The sequence below is a fragment of the Musa acuminata genome, chromosome BXJ3-9 (genome assembly GCF_036884655.1).
Source record: "Musa acuminata AAA Group cultivar baxijiao chromosome BXJ3-9, Cavendish_Baxijiao_AAA, whole genome shotgun sequence".
NCBI lineage: Eukaryota > Viridiplantae > Streptophyta > Magnoliopsida > Zingiberales > Musaceae > Musa > Musa acuminata.
In genome coordinates, this window is record NC_088357.1 from 8,048,258 (window position 1) to 8,069,021 (window position 20,764).

General features: G+C 39.6%; 2 protein-coding genes across 4 annotated transcripts; both read right to left on the reverse strand.

Annotated features, from left to right (window-relative positions):
- Positions 1-173: 173 nt before the first annotated feature.
- LOC103997707 (pyrophosphate--fructose 6-phosphate 1-phosphotransferase subunit alpha-like) lies at positions 174-14,425 on the reverse strand. Its single transcript, XM_009419012.3, has 19 exons — positions 14,269-14,425; positions 13,264-13,436; positions 12,485-12,597; positions 11,300-11,374; positions 10,842-10,955; positions 10,699-10,766; positions 10,449-10,532; positions 10,238-10,291; positions 2,371-2,451; positions 2,156-2,249; positions 1,998-2,071; positions 1,742-1,852; positions 1,613-1,657; positions 1,466-1,522; positions 1,261-1,365; positions 1,058-1,174; positions 852-952; positions 525-690; positions 174-385 (listed from the first exon to the last, which is right to left on the reverse strand). Exons 1-19 carry the CDS (start codon positions 14,356-14,358, stop codon positions 257-259), a joined length of 1,851 nt encoding a protein of 616 aa, XP_009417287.2. The 5' UTR covers positions 14,359-14,425; the 3' UTR covers positions 174-256.
- A 4,240-nt stretch (positions 14,426-18,665) lies between these two features.
- Positions 18,666-20,530, reverse strand: LOC135648341 (splicing factor U2af small subunit B-like). 3 transcript variants are annotated; one of them, XM_065165955.1, is made up of 3 exons: positions 20,375-20,530; positions 20,027-20,116; positions 18,666-19,765 (listed from the first exon to the last, which is right to left on the reverse strand). In XM_065165955.1, the coding sequence occupies exon 3, from the start codon at positions 19,722-19,724 to the stop codon at positions 18,885-18,887; it is 840 nt and encodes a 279-aa protein (XP_065022027.1). In that variant the 5' UTR covers positions 19,725-19,765; positions 20,027-20,116; positions 20,375-20,530; the 3' UTR covers positions 18,666-18,884. The 3 variants fall into 3 exon arrangements, with proteins under 3 accessions (XP_065022027.1, XP_065022028.1, XP_065022026.1); XM_065165956.1 differs by having other exon boundaries at positions 20,020-20,116; XM_065165954.1 differs by lacking the exon at positions 20,027-20,116.
- Between the last annotated feature and the right edge of the window lie 234 nt (positions 20,531-20,764).

The following is a 20,764-nucleotide window of genomic DNA, read 5'->3' on the forward strand; positions in this document are numbered from 1 at the left end:
AAGTTAATATATCGGTCTTTTTCAAGCTTTTTTTTGTGTACATACATACATAATCTAGTATTTATCTCAAGGAAATTCCATTTATGTATTGACGTTCTCTAATGTTTCTCAATAAACTATAGTGTGCTTTAACCATTATTCAACTCCCAAGTACAAATGGGGGGCACAGAATCTCAATAAAAACTATAACGCTTTAACTCGTTGGAACTGGAAAAGAAGAGTAGTAGACGAGAAGAGACGGAGCAAATCTAACATCTCAGAGAGGTGTCTGCCCATTCATGGAGGAGGAAGACATCAGCGCTAACACGTCTGTCACCGAAGCCATAGCACTCAAAGCTGCTTTCAGCACATCCTGCGAACACCCAGGCTTAACGATGCTTTTCACCTGTATAAACATAAGAATAATCCTCCATGATAACTTTTCTACGGGTAATTCATGGATATTGTCCATTCCATGGCTCCAATATATAAAGGTTAAAAAATGAAGGAAAAATTATATATCATGTAATGAGAAAGTTATGGACCTTATCCAAATACTCCTGAAGCAATTTTATTCGGCCCATGTAGTCTTGGTCTTCGACGCACAACGAAATAGACTTTGCATCAGCACCCGGCCCTTCAAATTGGATTGGCCCTGGGTTTCTATATATGTCGTCCATCAGAAAACTGGAAGCTCTGAGCCTCACCAACCTGGAACCAAAAGTTCAAAATTAACTCTCGCAGGAAAAACGAACATCAGAATTGTGCAGAAATAAAGCGATAATTACAAAACAATAATGTCCTAAGAGGAAGACCTTCTCACAGGGCTTAGCTGCAAAAATAGGTATTAATACAACGTCGTAAAGACATACTCATAGGCTTTTCCTTCCAAGTCAACTGTGGCAGGATGGATGGCAGGCTTTCCGATAGCTGTTGCTCCTGCGCCATATAACCTCTTGACAGTCATCATTGCCTGGCGTTCAGCCAAAACAGTGTGTTATCAAGTGAGTGTAATGTAAAATAAGAGAGCAGTGTCCATTTATTTGCAAACAAGTAAAAAAGATAAAAACAATTTTACCGGTATCGGAGCAGCTCCACACCTCCACTTATTCACAGGGTTCTTCAGATTTGTTATGGTCGCCATGTAACCATTCAAACCAGCAGCTAATATGTGATAGCAAACATGGCCAAGCGCCTATGCAGTACAGATCTATCTATGAGTGGCTCATTCACAAGGAAAGAAAACACAAGAAAAAAAAAATACTACTTAACAGAACATACATAGGCATAATCGCAATCGAATTTTGATGGCAAAGATCCCCGAGCTTGGTATCCAAAAAAGTGGCAGATTGCATTGAACTTCTTTCCTATATATGTGCCTTCTTTCTGTACACCAATTTAGTAAAATGAAATTTCTCTACCTTACAAGGTTGATCAGAAACAAATCTTGAATAATGTTTAAAGAGCGAGTATGAACCTATCGTACCAACCGTCTGTTCATTTCTGTCTCCACCAGATGGGCTAGCAGCCTTTCAGTCTCGATCTGAAAATAAATGAATTAAGCAAAACGAGTTGATGCATGGTAGAGCTTAATATATCTTCTACATTATTAGTCCAACTAGTGGAGATTTACCTGGGAAAGTTGTGCAGAGTCATCAGACTCCGGGTGGAGAACCAGCTGCGGAGTCGAGGATCTCGTCAGGGAAAAGTCCTCAGTGGATCAGATATATATATGCGATTGCGAGTAATAAAAAAAAGTAACCTGTTTCCTCATAAATGGGGGCAAAAATTCAAACAACGCGGATGCCCATGGTGAAAGCTGAGAAGGTATTGTCTCAACAGAAACTCCTTGGCGATGAAGACCGTGGATTTCCTTAAGCAATTACAAATAATATACTCAGTCCATCAGAAACCATGATCCGCAACTAGATGAAGAAAAGTAAAAAAAATAGAAGTCATTCCAATACGAAACTAGGCAAAATACCATAAAACTAATTAGTCTGAAGCAGATCATGTACCTGGAGCAGGGCGTACAATTCTGGAATACTTTCTACTAGCCCCTCGGGGATAAGAATGACACCATGATACTTGTCTGCATCAAGAACATATTGGTAAGTCACTGCGCTGTATTTCATGCTAATCAGTAAAAGAAACAGTACTCACTTCTATATGTTACCTTTCTCTGCCCTGACTTGGACTGCATCGCAGATCTGTTTTGTTATGTAAAAAATTGTAAGTTTCGATGCGGCAACATCCTCACCTAGGATAACCTGGGAATAGATTAAGGGTAATTTGAGATGAAATACACAAGATGATATCAAACAGACTCCGTTGAAAAGATGGGATAAAGTAGAGGAAAAAAATAATTAAAAAATAGCATGAAAGACTGACCATGTTTGGATGAGACTGGAGAGTACACTCTAAGGCCACATGAGATGCCTTACGTCCCATCAAGCGAATAAAATAGTAATACTGCAAGGTCAAACGTAAGTGACAGAACATGAAACCAGCTGAAGATGACATATAAGACTGATGATAGCCACATTGGATAAGAAAGTAAATAACGAGCTACTCATTGGAATGAAAAACGAACATCCAGAGAACGCAAACAAAAAAAGGGAGAGCCAAAGCAAAATTTCATTTCTTAGCAAGCAAGAAAGCACATCAGTGTCAGCTTGATTAACATTAAAAAGAAAGCCCATCTTTCTTGCCGACCATGACAAAACTATACGTCACTTAAGTATAGTTTTCTGCTCAAGTAAGCCTCCCGACAAGCACTTGAGGCATTGCAACAATTCTTCGACATCCACTTAATCAAGACTAAAGAGTATCAGAGAAGGAGCGGTGGAAAAGACAACTGGTACAGGGACTGGTTACCAGTCGTTCTTCAACAACAACGACAACTGGAGGAGGCCCTATCTCTGGTAAAAGACGTCTCACAAAGGACAACCAGCTTCAGCCTTTAAACAGCTGGAAAATATACTTTGCTCAAGCCGCCAAGTAAAGACAAATGGTGTGGGACAAAATATCTGCTTTTCTTAGCTACTAAGGAAAATGAGTTGAGCCCCGGGGAGCCGCTCATAGTATCATCAATAATTGTGCCAAGGAATATGCGGAATATGCTTTCCTTCGTTAAGAAGTTAGAGAAATATCTGACGAGAGGATAAGAATGCGATGGGGCCCAATGAGCACCCGGTTCTATCCTCTTCCTCTATATATTCTCTAGCTCAGTCTCTTGCAAGACATCGGTTAAAAAAACCAGAGTCTTACTTGAGCAGAAATCTATCATCTGACTAAGCCTTTCAACCTTTGTCTATATCCAATCTATTGTAAGCATTTTAAGCTTTCTTTAGTTCTTTGTGCTTATCATTTCTTATAATATTTTGGATACGCTTCCATTTCTTGTTGGTATCAGAGCCAATTGTATTCTGTTTTGATATAGTCTCTATCCGAATTGCTATGATATTTATGCTAAGTTTGCTTTGTAAAACATCACTTACGATTTAAAACTTGTGAGGAGCCCGAGGAAGGCAGCCAGGTCAAGGAACCACAGTAAGACCTTTGACGCAAGCCCTCGAAGTTAAGAACGTAAGAAGATCTAAAACAATGCATATTTAGCATATGTCTAAGCTTTGGGAAGAAGCTATTCAAAAATGGTATACAGACTCCCATACCTCCCATCTGGACTACCTAAATCTAGCGGAGACTTCAAAACCCACTAAGAAAGAACTAGCTCACAACATCTCTGTTATTTACGACCGAACTTGCCTATCAAGCAGAGTAAATCTTAGAAACTTCAAACTTTTGCTTGAAGAAAACCGCAACCTTGAGCAAAGGGTTAACAATCTTGAAACCTCAATAACAACGCTATCTTCCTTACTTATCAAAAACAAGCCTCTTACTCAAGCTGATGTTCAAAAATTGGTGCTAGAAATAACTAAGCAACCCAAACTCATTGAGGAAGAAGCCTTACGACTTTCACAGAACCTGGACCAAAAACTCCAAAGGATTGAAATTTTATTATCCAAAATAGAAAAACAAATCTTTGGATGAGCCATATATCCTCCAGGGGCACCGAATCTTACAAGGAAGCTCTTAAAGCTACTGAATCTATTGAACCCCCATCACTTGGGTTTCTCAAATCAAGTGATTTTCCGGGAGCTCTCAGCCATCAGGTAGCCATAATCAAGCAGCATAACGTACAAATTCAACTGCTGGTATAAATTGCTGAAGACATAAAAGGAATACGAACGGAGCTACAGACAATACGGGAACTGCAACAATCAAAGACAACGCAATCCCAATTAGTACCAGACGAACTCATCACCAAATTAGCAAACCTTAACCTAGGCCCCTCTGAAAGGCCTAAAGAAACAAAAGGAAAAATATTAGTCTTTAAAGATCCTATAAAGATCTTCCAGGAAGCAAGAAGATGACTTCCAGAACACAGACCCAAGAGGTATCTACGTCAACTCCTCTCATAGAAGACCAAATCAGGAACTACAGAAGAAACCAGAGGAGAATATTCAACGCTAGAAGACGACTTGGGCAACTTATCTTCAGAAATACAGACTCAAACGCTCAGGTTCTGGAACAACAAATAGACCCTCAGGCGCAGTTGCAATTATCCATGAGGGAAAGAGCTGCAATAGCACCGGCCGAAGTATTATACCACTCAAGAAGAGATGATGCGCATCACAGGGTCTACATGCATCGATCTGAAGAAGCTATGTTGGTCACCAACAATCAAGAAGACAGGGCTTTTATTCAGGAGCAAAGCTTTGACCAACTAATCAGAAGCGGGATGAGGTATATTCATCTCGGGATCCTACAAACAAGGGTCCAGACACTTCATAGACAGGAAGAGGGAACACTGGCACTATTAGTGTTCCGAGACAACAGATGGGCTGATGATAGGTCCATCATTGCCACAATGGAAGTAGACCTGACTAGAGGAAGTCAACTGGTCTACGTTGTACCAGACACCATGATGACGGTAGGAGATTTTTACCGTAATATACAACTTTCTATACTAACCCGTGGGTATGACACATGGCAGAATGGAGAAGCGAATCTACTGATCACCAGGGGAATGGTGGGGCGACTTTCAAATACCCCGAACGTCGCCTTTGCATATGAAATTTCAGGGGTGGTGGATTACTTAATAAGCCATGGCGTAAGGGCTTTACCAGGAAGAAAGTATTCCACAGCAGAAATCAGAGGAAGAGACTGGATGATCAGACCCACACAGGTCTCAATTCCCATGCAGCCTGCCGAACTCAGGAGTCGAAATCTAATTGATGGAAGAATTTCAATTAGCTTCGACAATTATAAAGCAGCATCAACATCCAGCAGAATCCGTTACAACAACGCGGATGACGAAACATTCAGTGATGAAGAGGAAATCCGAAGCCACACAATAGCTGTCAATATTCAATTGGATGACAGCAAGGACGAAGCTGAGGAGCTACGGGAAAACCTTAATTCCTACTTCAGAGACACCCACATCACAGGAAAGGAAGTAGAGATGCCGTACCCTCGGAAGCATCAAAAGGAATTAATCGCAGCAGGACTAGAAGAAGAATTGATAATGGAATACCCACAGTTAGCAAGGCTATCTCAACAGGTATATTCATCATCTGCTGTATCAAACTACAGGCCACCAACGGACTCAACCATGGGACCTGTAAACTATCCCCCGGCTGTAAACATAGAATCCACAAGTCAGAGACCAGAATATGAAGGACACTCAAGACAACCGAGGTTCAAGGCAAAGAACTTCTCGGAAGCCTGGAACCTCCCTTCAGCCTTTCAGCAGCAAGGAGCAATATTTATAATCCCATCCCAATTGGGAATGTTTGATGAGGTGTTTATGAGGTGGGAATCAATAACAAAGAATTTAGTATCTTTACAAGGGTTCACAGATCCTCTAGCAAAAATGGAATTTATCGAAAATCTGCTCGGAGAAGCAGAGAAACTAGCGTGGATCCAATGGCGGATGGCTTACCCAGAAGAATACCAACTACTTCTAGCCAATGCGGATGGAATGGGGGGAACACAAAATATCCTCTCACAACTGAGGACGATCTTTATACTAGAAGACCCATTTCAAGGATCTACGACAACACAAGAAGAAGCTTACAGAGATCTCGAAAGGTTATCTTGTACTAACCTTAAACATATTATTCAATTCTTAAATGACTATATGAGGTTGGCATCCAAAACAGGAAGGATGTTCCTAGGACCAGAATTATCCGAAAAGTTGTGGTCCAAAATGCCAGGGGAGCTAGGAAAAAGGATCAAAGAGGCATTTGAAGCAAAATATAGGGGAAACACCATAGGGGTAATCCCAAGGATTCTCTTCTCCTACAAATATTTGGAAGCGGAATGCAAGGATGCTGCATTCAGGAGAGCATTAAAAGACCTATCCTTTTGCAGTGAGATTCCTATCCCAGGATATTACAACAAACCTGAAAGAAAATATGGGGTAAGGAGATCAACCACCTACAAGGGCAAACCTCATTCATCTCATGCAAGAATTGAAAAGAGAAAGCACTTGATGAGAAATAAGAAATGCAAGTGCTATCTGTGTGGAGAAGAAGGGCATTTTGCAAGGGAATGCCCTAACGACCGAAAAAATATCAAAAGAGTAGCAATATTCGAACAATTGGACATTCCGGAAGAATACGAAATACTATCAGTACAAGAAGGAGAAAACCAAAGCGACGCAATTTATTCAATATCTAAAGGGGAAGATACAGAAGACCTGCAGCATGGTATTCACTCCTTTACTCATAAAATCTTTGCTTTAATAGAAGATAGTAGAACTTGGTGGATAGGACCTGAGACGGGATACCGAGAAAGAGTACAAGTTTCCCAAGAACAAGCTGAGTGCAGACATATATGGGAAATCAACACGGAGCTACCACCAGTATTTGAAGGATGCAAGTGCTGCAAGAGAAAGTCACAAAGAAGGCATAGGAGACACTGTCCCTTATGCAAGATCACTTCGTGCGGGATGTGCAGCATATATTACTTTGATAAAAGAACCCCCGTAATGATGGAGGAACCACCAAGGTATGAACCTAAAAACTTGCTTCAAACACAACAAGATTTCATTAATCATTGTGAAGCAGAAATAAGAAGGCTCAAAATGGCGGTTGAATTTGAACAACAAAAAACCAAGGAGCTTGAAGAAATGCATGCTCAATCCATAGCCACAGCCCAAGAAAATCTCCGTTTACAAAATGAGGTGGCAGAACTAAAAGCAAAATATGATAAATTGGAAGGAGAAGTACTGGAAGTGGATCGATTGAGGCTGGAAAAGGCAGATCTCCTGAAAGAGATACAAAGGCTGGGAAAAAGAAAAATTGAGGAGAGCGAAGAAGAAGAAAGTGAAGGGGCTCTTGTTCTCTTAGAAGAAGAAACTCAGAAGATCCTTTCTATGGAAACAAAGGAAACAGGAGGATCAAGAAAATCTAAGAATATGCTCTTCAACCTAAAGGTAACTATGGAAATTCTAAATATTCCCCCTTTCGAGGTTAATGCTATACTAGATACAGGTGCGACCACTTGTTGCATAGATGAAAAGGCTGTACCAAAAGCAGCAATGGAGGAAAATCCTTATGTTGTACATTTCAGCGGGATTACCTCCAAAACAACAGCGAATAAAAAATTAAGGGGAGGCAAGATGACTATTGGAAACAACATCTTCAGAATCCCTTACACCTATGCATTCTCAATGAAGTTAGGGGATGATATTCAGATGATAATAGGATGCAATTTCATAAGGGCAATGCAAGGAGGGGTTAGGATCGAAGGTAACACGGTTACATTCTACAAAAATTTGACAACTATTATTACTCTGCCCTATATCTCGACAGCCGCAGCAATAGAGGAACTAGACCTGGAAGAAGATGACTATATTCAAATCCAGGAGTCAGTATTTTACTCGGCAGAAGCTCAACAAAGCGATGAAAGAATAAGAGCCAAGTTCGGAAGCCTACTAGACCAGCTAAAGGCCCAAGGTTATATTGGGGAGGACCCTCTCAAGCATTGGAGAAAGAATGAAATAACATGCAAGTTGGAAATCAAGAATCAAGATTTTGTGGTGGAGGACAAGCCTCTCAGACATTTAACACCACAAGCAAAGGAAGCTTTTTCCAAACATATAAAAGCACTACTGGAAATAGGGGTTATCAGACCAAGCAAAAGCAAGCACCGTACCACTGCTATAATTGTTAACTCAGGAACCACGGTGGACCCCATAACAGGAGCGGAAAGAAAAGGGAAGGAAAGGATGGTTTTTAACTACAAAAGGCTCAATGACATCACGGAGAAGGATCAATATAGCCTCCCTGGTATCAATACCATCCTCAAAAAGGTCAGCAATAGTAAAATTTACTCAAAGTTTGATCTAAAATCTGGCTTTCATCAAGTCGCCATGCACCCTGATTCCATCGAATGGACTGCATTCTGGGTACCTGAAGGATTGTATGAATGACTTGCAATGCCATTTGGTCTCAAAAATGCCCCTGCTGTATTCCAAAAGAAAATGGATAATTGCTTCAAAGGTACGGAACAATTCATTGCAGTCTACATTGATGATATCCTTGTTTTCTCAGAAAACGAAAAGGAGCATGAGCAACACCTCACCAAGATGTTAAAAATATGCCAAGAGAATGGCCTTGTTTTAAGCCCGACAAAGATGAAAATTGCAGTAAAGGAAATTGAATTTCTTGGAGCAGTCCTGGGGAATTCCAAAATCAAATTGCAACCCCATATCATTAAAAAAATTACTGATTATCGGGAAGAAGACCTCACTACCAAGAAAGGCCTCAGATCATGGCTAGGGATCCTAAACTATGCAAGGAGCTACATACCCAACCTTGGCAGACTCTTAGGCCCGTTGTATTAAAAAACAAGCCCAACAGGCGAGAAAAGGATGAACAAGCAAGATTGGGAACTGATCAAGAAAATCAAGGGCTTAGTACAAAATCTTCCTGACCTAGAAGTACCTCCTGAAGATTGTTTCATAATACTGGAAACAGACGGATGCATGGAAGGGTGGGGAGGAATTTGTAAATGGAAAAAACAAAAATACAACCCCAAAAATACTGAAAAGGTATGTGCCTACGCCAGCGGAAAGTACAATCCCATCAAGTCCACTATAGACGCTGAAATGCATGCAGTTATGAAAACCCTGAAGGCATTAAAGATTTACTTTCTTGACAAAAAGGAAATCATTATCAGAACAGATTGCCAAGCAATAATAAGCTTCTTCAACAAATCAGCTCAGAACAAGCCATCTAGAGTCAGATGGATGGCCTTCGTAGACTATATCACTGGGAGCGGCGTGGAAGAAAAATTTGAGCACATCGAAGGAGAAAGTAACATTCTAGCTGACTCTTTATCCAGACTAATAAATATTTTGGTTGCAGGATGGCCAAGCGAATCATTACTCCTAATCCTGGAAGTCACTCAGGAAGTTCAAGCCAAGCCAAACTTCAAGGCTGCTACACACCTGAATCAACTGATAAACCAGGTGACCTCCTCCTGCAATACCAACAGGAAATGGATAAGCTCAGAACCAGGACACGTGAAGGACTCTCATTTAATGAAGTGGGATTATCTGAAAGAAGACTTGGATCAATTCAAAAGGAAGCCTCCCGACAAGCACTTGAGGCATTGCAACAATTCTTCGACATCCACTTAATCAAGACTAAAGAGTATCAGAGAAGGAGCGGTGGAAAAGACAACTGGTACAGGGACTGGTTACCAGTCGTTCTTCAACAACAACGACAACTGGAGGAGGCCCTATCTCTGGTAAAAGACGTCTCACAAAGGACAACCAGCTTCAGCCTTTAAACAGCTGGAAAATATACTTTGCTCAAGCCGCCAAGTAAAGACAAATGGTGTGGGACAAAATATCTGCTTTTCTTAGCTACTAAGGAAAATGAGTTGAGCCCCGGGGAGCCGCTCATAGTATCATCAATAATTGTGCCAAGGAATATGCGGAATATGCTTTCCTTCGTTAAGAAGTTAGAGAAATATCTGACGAGAGGATAAGAATGCGATGGGGCCCAATGAGCACCCGGTTCTATCCTCTTCCTCTATATATTCTCTAGCTAGCAGAAATCTATCATCTGTTCAAACCAGAGTCTTACTTGAACAGAAGATAACTCTGCGCAGGCCAAGTACAATGTGAAGCAACTGCAGGAACTACTTCACCCAAAAAACACATAAATTAAGGTGTTACCTTCTCTGCAGAAAGGGCGTCTGTACAAACATTGCTGATGAGTTGCGAATTAACCTGGGAAAAGAATTTCCAAAAGCAATCTTCAAACTTATACTTCAAGACAAGTCACAAGAAGAAGTACTAAAAGATGTCAAATTAATGACGAAGAGTCTTTATACATGGTTAATTTGTTTACGCGATTAAAGTATAGTTCACAAAAATGCATTAATACCTTGCATATTGTGTCAAACCCTACGTCTGTCTCAACAAATTGGTTCTTGAGATCTCCGTTCAAGGTTACAGGAACTCCAACTACCTGTCGACAGACGCTATTGTATTCAGGTATACAGCTAAAAAAGAGATACAACATCTCCCAACATATAGGAGACTGTTTCAGGAACTTATAGGGTTACGGTAAGTTTGTTTTGCTAGAAAGAGAGAATGAGAGATAGAGAGCGAGAGAGCTGTAGCAGAACTGAAACCTTTGTTTGACATTTGGACTCCACAAAGGTCTCTGCTAGCTGAGCAGCATCTGTGTGGGATGTAACTCCTAAAAGTGGACAAGAAACAGAACGTAAGCAACATAATTTGTTTTGAGCTTGCCTAGCTATGCCATTGGACTCACCACCAATAATGACAAGACCGGTTAAATTCAGTTCTTGGCACGCAGACATTGCAGCATTGACTTGCTCACTTGTTCTTATTTGATCTTTCGTCCGTCCGAGCAAATCATAACCACCTTTAGAAGTCAAACAGAAATGCATAATTAAAAAGAGAATATGCACAAAGAGCAAACCATTTCGCGGTTGCATATAGTAAGGTGTGAATCATGTCGCAACAGTGTCAGCATGATTCAGAGGCCACATCTGCACCTACATGTTGATGTGACACAGGCAACACAGCACATGGCGAAATGGATCTGTCCTAAAAGAAATGACTTAAAACATGCTCCAGTGCAAGTTAGACAAGCACAGTACTATTTCAACTTCATTGTGCCACTGTCAAGCATTTCATAAGTAATTTATAACACCTAAATCTACAGAAACAACACGAATATAACTATGAAGCAACAATGTAACTTACCCTGATTTTTATATGTGGAAAGTATATCGTCTGTAATTTTCAGAATTCTCCTAGCAAATAAGCCCTCCGTACCACCTACAAACAAAATATAAATTGTTTTATCCCGAATGCAAATGAGAATCATAGCAATGACACGATAGAATTAGAATGAAGAACAAACAGACAACTATTACATCTTTTGGGATTTGCGATGTGGACACTTTCCTGCCACTTAGCTGAGGAAAAATTCAATTACCATTCAAGGGCTACATACTTTCCCACTATTCCTGCCCGATTCTTCCTTGATCTAGCTCTCTCTCCAAAAATTCTTTGAGTTGCATTGTTGATATATGTTCAAAGTCTTGTCCTCAAGCTCACCATAAGTATTGTGATTTCTCTTCTTTATAGCCCCTGTTTTTTATCTCATCATCCTTGTTCCTACTACACTTTTCTTAAAAATTTTATTCATAAGTCAATTAATCACAAGAACACATAAATCTCATAGCCAAACCCACAAACTTGATCTTAGTGTCAGAGCTAAGGAATGGTAACTACCTAAACACACCTCAGAGAGAGAGAGAGAGAGAGAGAGAGAGAGAGAGCATCTGTAAGTTAAGTGTTAGTTTGGAAGATAAAGCCACATAATACAGCAAGAACTTCACCAAATATACAAGTACATGGGGATTTTTTTTGAAGTCCATAGGGGATGTTTGATTCAAGTAGTCGTTCCTAAGGTAAGTTCATCCAAAGGTTGGGCACTTCTCCTGCTTGAATCGTTGAAATAAAGTGTTTTGGAAGACTTAAAGTTTTAGCTCAACTTTGTCTGGGAGGACCTAGAATTAGCTCAACTTTGGGTCGAGCTCCGAGAATACAAACTAGTAAAAACATTGTTATTATTGGGATTGGTGTGAACAGTCATAAATAGTGCCCTGAAAATGACTCTTTCATTGATGAACTTGACTCCACTGATTATATAGTCCCTATAAAATTCAGGATGTTTTACAAAACTATATAAATTGCTTTACCATAAAAGTGCATAAAACTGTTTAAAATATTAAATAACCAAAGGAAAATAATTGGGAAAAAACGTTTAAGTGAGATGGCACAAATATATATGATATCAAACGAATTAAAATATATATAACGAGGAGCAAACTTTTAATAGAGTGATCAATCAAGATGGGAGGGGATAACACAAATGCTTACCAACAAATCCAAATAATGTGCTCTCTGGGTTATGAGATTTAATGGCATTATAAAGACCCCAAATTACATTATGTCCTCCTGGGGATTGTCTCCCACAAAAGACAATTCCCACCCTGCATCAGAAGATTTAGAGATAAAATGATGTTCGATAAGATAAGTTGTCGAACTAAGCAAAACCTGTTAGGGACTAGACAAAATAAGCAAATCCAGAAGGTTAAGAAAAGGTTTAATAAAGCAAATAATTCTCAAATTCAAAATTGACCTGCTACACAAAAATGATACAAATATGTAATGAAAAAATATCTCTATTTTGCACCGCAGTGACAATCTTAATAAAAAAAAGCTTATATTACAGATAAAAATAGAACTTTTGACAAGAAATGTACAAATGCTTGCCAACGGTGAAGTTTCATGGTGAGAAAGAGCGATATAAACAAGAAGTCTAGTGAATGACAAGTCCTTCAAAACTTTTTCTGAAAAGATTATATTATAGAAATGACTTCCCTGTGATGTATAAAATCTGTTAAATGACCAGCCAAGTGTAATTATTCTAGCAATCGAGTTTCGGTATTACAATGAATCATAAAACTGTTGGTCCCTGTCTAGAAGTTTAAGGCCATGGAAGAGACAAGGAAGCCGTATTGAAGAGTAAATAAAAGACTAATTAGATCTTCGAGACCATAACCATATAAAATTCAAATGACAGAAGAACATTCTCTCATCAAATACAATCCAAATTAGGCAGAAAAATCAAATAAATCTAGCGAACCAGTATGGACCTGATAGCTGGATGCTCTTCTATTATCTGTGCATCTGGAACATTAGCGGTAGCCCTCAAAAAATGAGCCAAAGGTTGCCCAGATGTGTGAGGAAAGGCCTGTCTGATAGCATGGTCATCTGCAGGGTCTGCAGCAATTGTTGTGTCACCAAACTCAACCCTAACTGTTGTCCCCTGTTAAAGATGCAACAGGGAAAAAGGAAACAGGAAAAAAGATTCAGAACGAAAAATATGGTGCACTACATATGAGAAAGAAAGGAAAAAGTTGAAACAAATATTCAGTATGGGTACTGAATTCATGTATAAGATCGCCATAAACGAATATCTTGATCTGAAGTTGTGCCATCTAATTATTCGATCCTAGATAACAATTTTACATATGATAAATGCCATAATACATGTTTTTTTTCCCTATACTATACCACATTGACACAGCAAAATGAAACGGTGATATTAAACAAGAATGCTTCTTTCTCAGGGTATCATCACAAATCTAATCAAATTGTGGGGAAAAATCATATCCTATGGTTTGTCGCAACTAGTCGCCAAACATAATGGAAGGAAAGGCACATATGAGACACAAATTTGTCCTGAAAGGGTTTAGAGATATCTTTGCTCTCCTAAAGTGGACGAGGCAGTCCACCGACCCAGCGAAGTTGCTGCGAGGAATATGATAGGTGACCAAACACTAGTATAGTAGAAAGGAGTACGCTCTTATGTTGAACTATGACTTCAAGATCACTCGCTTATGTCGTATCGAAACTAAAAACCATCGGAATGAGAATGCAGCCACAAGAATAAGAAAAACATCACAATGTTCCGAACTTGAAAGGATCGACGTTTTTATTACGATCTGAAACCCCACGATCCAATTACTCGGAACCGACCACTTCGATCAAAAAAATTATATTATAGAAGACAAGGTAGCAAAAAGATTACAGAATAAGAGGAGGGCGGAGGAGATCTCGACGGAAGCGAACCATAGCGAAGGAGACAAAGAGTATACCTGAAGGCATAGAGGGAGTTCCGGCTGGTAAAGAGCCCGCTGCTTCTGTAGACCCGACAGGTCTCGCGGGACGCCGTAGTCGGATTCCATCGTCGTCGCTCTGCTTCTTCCTCTGTCGTCTCGTCTCCTATAGCGTTACCGGTTGGAAGAAGCGTTATATATACCCCCCACCAACCCTTCGCATCCGCTCCCCGGAGAAACCCCAAAGAGTTGGCCGGTATTTACGAAAGAGACACGGCGGCGGTGCGGTGCCGATGAAACGGGTTTCGGTCTGTCCCTGAGGACGTCGATGGCATCGAGTGGCCGATCCCATCGAGGAGGTGCATGTAACCCGTTAACCGGGGAATGTACCCACTGCTTTCTTTCCAAATTTATTTATTGAACAATATTTAGTTATTGGTAGAATTAAAAAAAATAAAGAGTTAAGGACGATTTCCTTTAAAAAAATATATTCATATTTTAAATATTGTTAAATCGATATCTCACTTTATTTTTTTCAAATAATATTTCTAATTTAAAAATATTCAAAAAAAATTCTATCATTTTTTTAATTTTTTACAAGTTTTATATTGTTATAGTATTCTTATTTGATTTACTTATAATATTTTTTATAATATTTTAATTAAAATATTTAAAATATTATAGATGCTATTAAAAAATATTATAAGTAACATAATCTCTTTGGTTGTTATTGTTCGTCAACTATCATAATAGCATATTTTTATGGTTTATAGTTGGTTTGGTAAAGGTTAGGAGTTCATTTTGATCATTTATAATTATTTTGAGTAGGTTTAACAATTTAAAATATAAATATTTCAGAATTTTTTAATGAATAATTTATGGGTAAATATTCATCTTGAAGACGCAATTGATGATTTTGGAAATGTAGTTTAACATCCCAAAAACTTGGGACTTTTCGGCTTCACGCTGCTGTGCATCAGAGTTTGAGAGGACGGACGGACGCACCCATTAGTCGTTGGCTCAGCACCAAATTGCATTTACACAGAAAACAAAAGAAAAGATTATATTCGTTGTGATGCCGATGCCTTCGTCTGCGCCCACAGCAGTTCAGGAGATCCACTCGATGCGTGCATCCGCCAGTCAACACTCTGATATGGGATGGTTCTTTTAGCTCAAGTGCCACAATATTTCCCCTCTGCCACACTAGACAAGCATATCACACCATATAAAATAAGGGGGAGGAGAGAAAATACATGCAAATATATCTTCTCTAGAGAGAGAGAGAGAGAGAGCTCTTTTGATGAGCATCGTCCTCTAACTTGGTAGCTGACGAATCCTGATACAAAAGACACAAGATTGTTGTTCATTTCAACGATAAAACCTACATTCCTGGCAGCAGTCCCCACAAATGAAAGGATGCACACCCGGACATGAGACAGACAGTTACATAGTGACAGCAAAACCAAGATTAACGTTCCATTTGCTCCCAAATTACATCATCCTTTTGGATTTTACTAGAAACCTTTTGATAGTAAAAAGAGAAAGAGGTGTCCGAAATATTTGATGCTTCTTTACCAGAAGAACTAATATCGACAAGAAAATTTTCATTCTCCTAATAACATGTCACTATTTGTATCTTTAGTTGTACATCCACCTTGCAATCACAACACACACACACATGCGAAATAAAAGACCTGTATGTATCTGGATATTTAATTGGATACGGTTCTAACTCACAGATAAACGCCTAACCAAAAATGTACTACTTGATAAAAGACCACTAAGGTGCCTTGCAGAGAAAACTATAATTTGAACTATTTGAATTCATAAGTTAATAGCAGAGCAATATCATATCATTTTCTAAAATCACTAAAGGACCTTGCAGAGAAACTATACTTTTACACCACTTTGATTCATTAGTTGACAGCACAGCAAAAAAGAAGTCTATCCTATTCTTTTAGTTAAAGCTCCATCAAGTAGCCTCGAAAGAACAACAATGAGACAAATTACATTTGTTGCATTATCGGATACTGGATAGGAATCCATACTAATTTTTTATCAAGTCTTGGACCATTCACTTCCTCCGCCGTTCTAATCAGAATGTAGATTATAAGGAAAAATAGTCATAGACAAACAACCAAAAAAGGCATCAATATTTTTGAACCATTCATTTCTGAGCTGCTATCCCAATCTATACTAATTAGGAGTTCTTTTGGCTTCGAATGGATGATTTTGAGATATGTTCCCTGCACCTTGGATGGGTAAATGAGTCATGATCTACTTAAGTATTTAAAAGTAAACACAAGATCTGTCTACAACAATAATAAGCAAATATCCTATAAATTCTTAGAGCAAGAACCTTCCAAAGAAATGTTTCATGATTTTTATCTATATGAAATCCAGCATTCGGCCATCTAACAACATTCACTCTTAAGTTATCAAATTTACTCTCCTCTCCAATTTCTCCTAACGTTCAAGACCAACCTTTAGTCATTTTCTTGTCCACTGATCTCATACAGGTCAGTCACTGAGAAAAGGCTGCAAAAGGCATAACTGGCCTTTTTGTGGAACCCTGGGAGAATAACAATCACTTATAAACCACAACCCAATTGCCATTCAGATACTACCATGCTAATAACCTGTTCCATGCATACAAACACATCAACTTGGAAGTCTTAGCAGGGTTTCGTAAATCCCAAGCAACAACAACCTACAAAAAGTTAATGAGAACTTTTTGATTGCATCTCATATCAACAGTTTCTCACCTTTACTCTGAATATTTCGAACCTGCTATAGTAACTCTTATGTTCATCTTCTACCAAATCTGAGCTTAAGGAGAATTCTGCTGTTTTAGGTTTATAAGCATTTAATTACTTTCTCCTTTGAAGCATGATGGTCAAGACTCAATAATGCATGATGAGGCCAGACAAGCTTAAAAACAGGATAAATCTAACAGTACCATAGTTGTTTCCTAAAAAGCAGCAACGGCTAACAAGTTTACACTTCCCCTACTGGTTTACCTAGTAAATTGCAACTTCAAACAAAATTTAGTCCATGCAGAGTGGATGTATTCGTGTGAGAACAGCTAAATGACCTTTAGCTAATCCCAAATCCATAGAGATGATAACAAATGCAAACTGCTTCACCTATAATTTCATTTCCTATCTTGTACTCCTTCATGTAAGATTTGCAGATCCAACGTCTACCTTATAACCAGACATCTTAGCACATGGCCATGATCTTTCTGTCCAAGAAAGATACCTGAGTGTGACGACTTTGGACAGAACTTTAGTATCCAGGACGAGATTAATTAAAAGTTTCTTAAGACTACCAATTATATGATATCTATATCCTTGGAAGTCATGTAACACAACTGTCCTTATTTTCTTCTCTACAAACTCAATAATGCCGCCGAAAAAGAGTTGAAGAAATTCTTACTAGCAGAAAAGACAACCCAACCCAAGGCACAAGAATCCGACTAATGCAGGATCAAATCCATGCAACCTAACACTGCATGCATAAAGTTGTTTGTGCTTCTACAAGTCAAATCCTTCACATCCAGAGCAAAAGAACAACCTTACCAAGATGCCAAGACATTTTTAGTTAGTGTAATCATATATGTCCTAGATATACAGGTAAAACTTGGTTATATGATGGGCATGGATTTGAATGTGAATTTATGAGCGACTAACTAAGGTTGTAACTCAAATACATAATAAAAATTCTTAGATAGCAGGAGTTGAAAGTAAATACAAAAACTTATAGATTTCAACTCATAACTGCATCAAATGATCCTAGTCAGATAACTTCAAAGACTTAAAATTGTTTCACTGAGTAAATAAAGTACAAAAGTCGATCATAAAAGGCAAGGCCACATAAGTAAGAGATGCCATATGAAGATTTTAATCAGGTAAACGAAATTGCATGTCCAACTTTAAGAACATCTAAACATACAGATGCACTATGCTATCATTGCAACAACTAAATGAACTTTTAAAATGAATAAAGAAATTTGCATCTATAACACCATTATAAAATTGTACCAATGAACAGCTGCTGGGCAAGGACGTTCAAACAAAAATTGGCATAAAGCTTTACTATGTCATCCAAAGAAAGTCCTTATAACTAGATAAGCAACCAGATGACACTAATAACAGAGGGCATGTATGACCATGTTTTCTCTTGCTTTCAAAACCACAGCAGTATGAATCTCTATAGATAGCATGAAAACAGGAAACTAGCAAGGAATCTGCCTCTTGAAGCTGTGCTAGTAATATTTAGAAAACAGAATGATGAAAATGGCAATAATTCTTTGGTTCCAAGCTAATTGTAAGATCAAAATGGCCATGGTGCATTAAATCCAAACATAACAGAGGCATCTTATAACAAGTATAACAAAGATATGGTATTATAGTAGGTTCAGAGATAGCAGACAATTGAGCTCAAACACATGAAAATCCAAATAGAAATGTAACAGGGTACAAAGTTCATTCTAGTGGTAGAAGCAAAGAGAAAAGGGTTTATGTTCAAGATATGCAATTAAAATGGCTGGAGACATTTTGGTTCAACAAGATTAAAAGAAACAAACAGACTAAACCCTCACCCAGTCATCTCAGGATTAGAGTAGCAATAAGAAAAAGACCATGTGACCCAATTTATCCATGCTTCTCTTCTCTCTCCCGATTCCATTGTTCAATCTTAGCCCTTCGCTCCTCACTTCCTTCCCTTATCGGACTCTTTGTACGCCTCGGGTTTCCATGCCACCGCCTTCCCCCATCCCTTTCATAGTTTCCATGTCTATCACCACTCCTCCGCCCACCGTCCCGATAGTCTCCACGGTCACGATAATCACCATGATCACGGTCACGGGATCCTCTTCTGAGATATGGGCTTGGGCTGCGGCTCCGACTTCTTCGGATACTGGATCGCCGATATCGTCCAAAAAGCTTCCTCCTCAGCTCCCTACCTATCTGTTTTACATGCATAAAATTGCAGTATCCACCACGGTTGCAACTATTCTCCTCATACTGCCGGCATGTGGCTTCCCGGAAGTCTGTGACAGGAGAGAAGTCCACAATTATAGGGCGTCCCGAGTAGAACCGGCCCTGCAGGGCTCTCATAGCTGCAGCTGCTTGTTCCTCTTCCCTAAACTGAACATAGACATTTCCGATCATGTGATCAGCAAGGTTGTCACACACATTGAGGCTCTCGATCTCACCAAACTTGCCCAGCTCCTCAAAGATGTCCTCGTAGAAGTCCTCGAAGTGTTCTTGGATCTTCTGAGGTTCAATTGGCTGGCCTTGAGCGTCAACACCTGGAGTGATCATGTCTGGTCGCTGATACATATTGGAGAGGAGGAGGGTCGGTGATATCGTAGGTCGGTTATGGAGGCGGGAGCACCTGTCCCCATGACGGCAAGCCCCAATCTTGAAGTAGAAGGGGCAGTTGACCCTGTCCTTCTCAGTGCCAAAGATTGAAGCCAAGTGCTCCGCCATCAATCCAAGCTGTCAAAGAGCTCGCAAAACCTCCGGAAACCCTAGATGGTTGCAACACCGATATCAAAGATACCATCTTTCAAAAATCTCACCTTTTTTTTTTCTTCATGTGTGTAGCAATTGAAACTTGGAACGCAATAGAAAAATGTAAGGTGGGAATTAGATGTAGTTTCCTATTGGAAGCACCTATCAATATTTTGTAACATGGACCAACAACACGTTGTAAATATGAACGATCTCAAAAAAGAAAAATTAGAATTGATATTTCGACTAAGAAAACTGCCTGAAGACCAACCAAACACCTCTATCCAGTTCGGCAAGAAAGTAAAATGCACGGGCAGCTAAAAGCCCTAACTTGTATGATCTCCTCAAAGACCTGCTTCCCCGAGTGCCTAAAATTAAAATCGGAGAGACATAAGTATGTCTTCTTTAAAAAGAAATATATAAATAGTTTTGCCCCCAAATTAGCAGTCTCGATCAAATAAGTCGAAACTCCAACCAAAAAAATACAGAAAAGGAAAAACCCTAGCTCGAGCCGGAAATGAAATCAAAAGCCGAGCCGTTTATTCAAGAGAAACGACGACAAGAACGATTTCGAGCACAATCAAGGGATCAGAGAGCAATTTATGTTTTACAACAAGGCGACGGACCTCAAGAGCAAAGGAGGGAGTAGAGCCGACGGTAGAGCGGCGATCCCGGAACGAAGCGTGCGACAGCAGGGTTTCGCTGGTGTGCGTCGTCGAGGTTTCGACAAGGCGGCAGGTGCGGCAGAGTGGGGAGGGTCGACCCGACGATTACTTATGGACAAAAAATACGAACCGAACCAAACGGACTCCTCAGACCGTGCTCGAGCAAACGGGCTGAGGTTGGGTTCGCTCACTACGAAAGTCGGTCGAGAAGGCGAAATTGTTTGGTTCCGTCGACGTCCTCTTCGTGATTCAACCGAATGAGTCAATCAATTAAACGTACGGGAGCTCGGGCAGGAGAGATCTCACATACGCTTCATTCGGGGCGGCGGAATGAAGCGTCGTCGTGGCCCA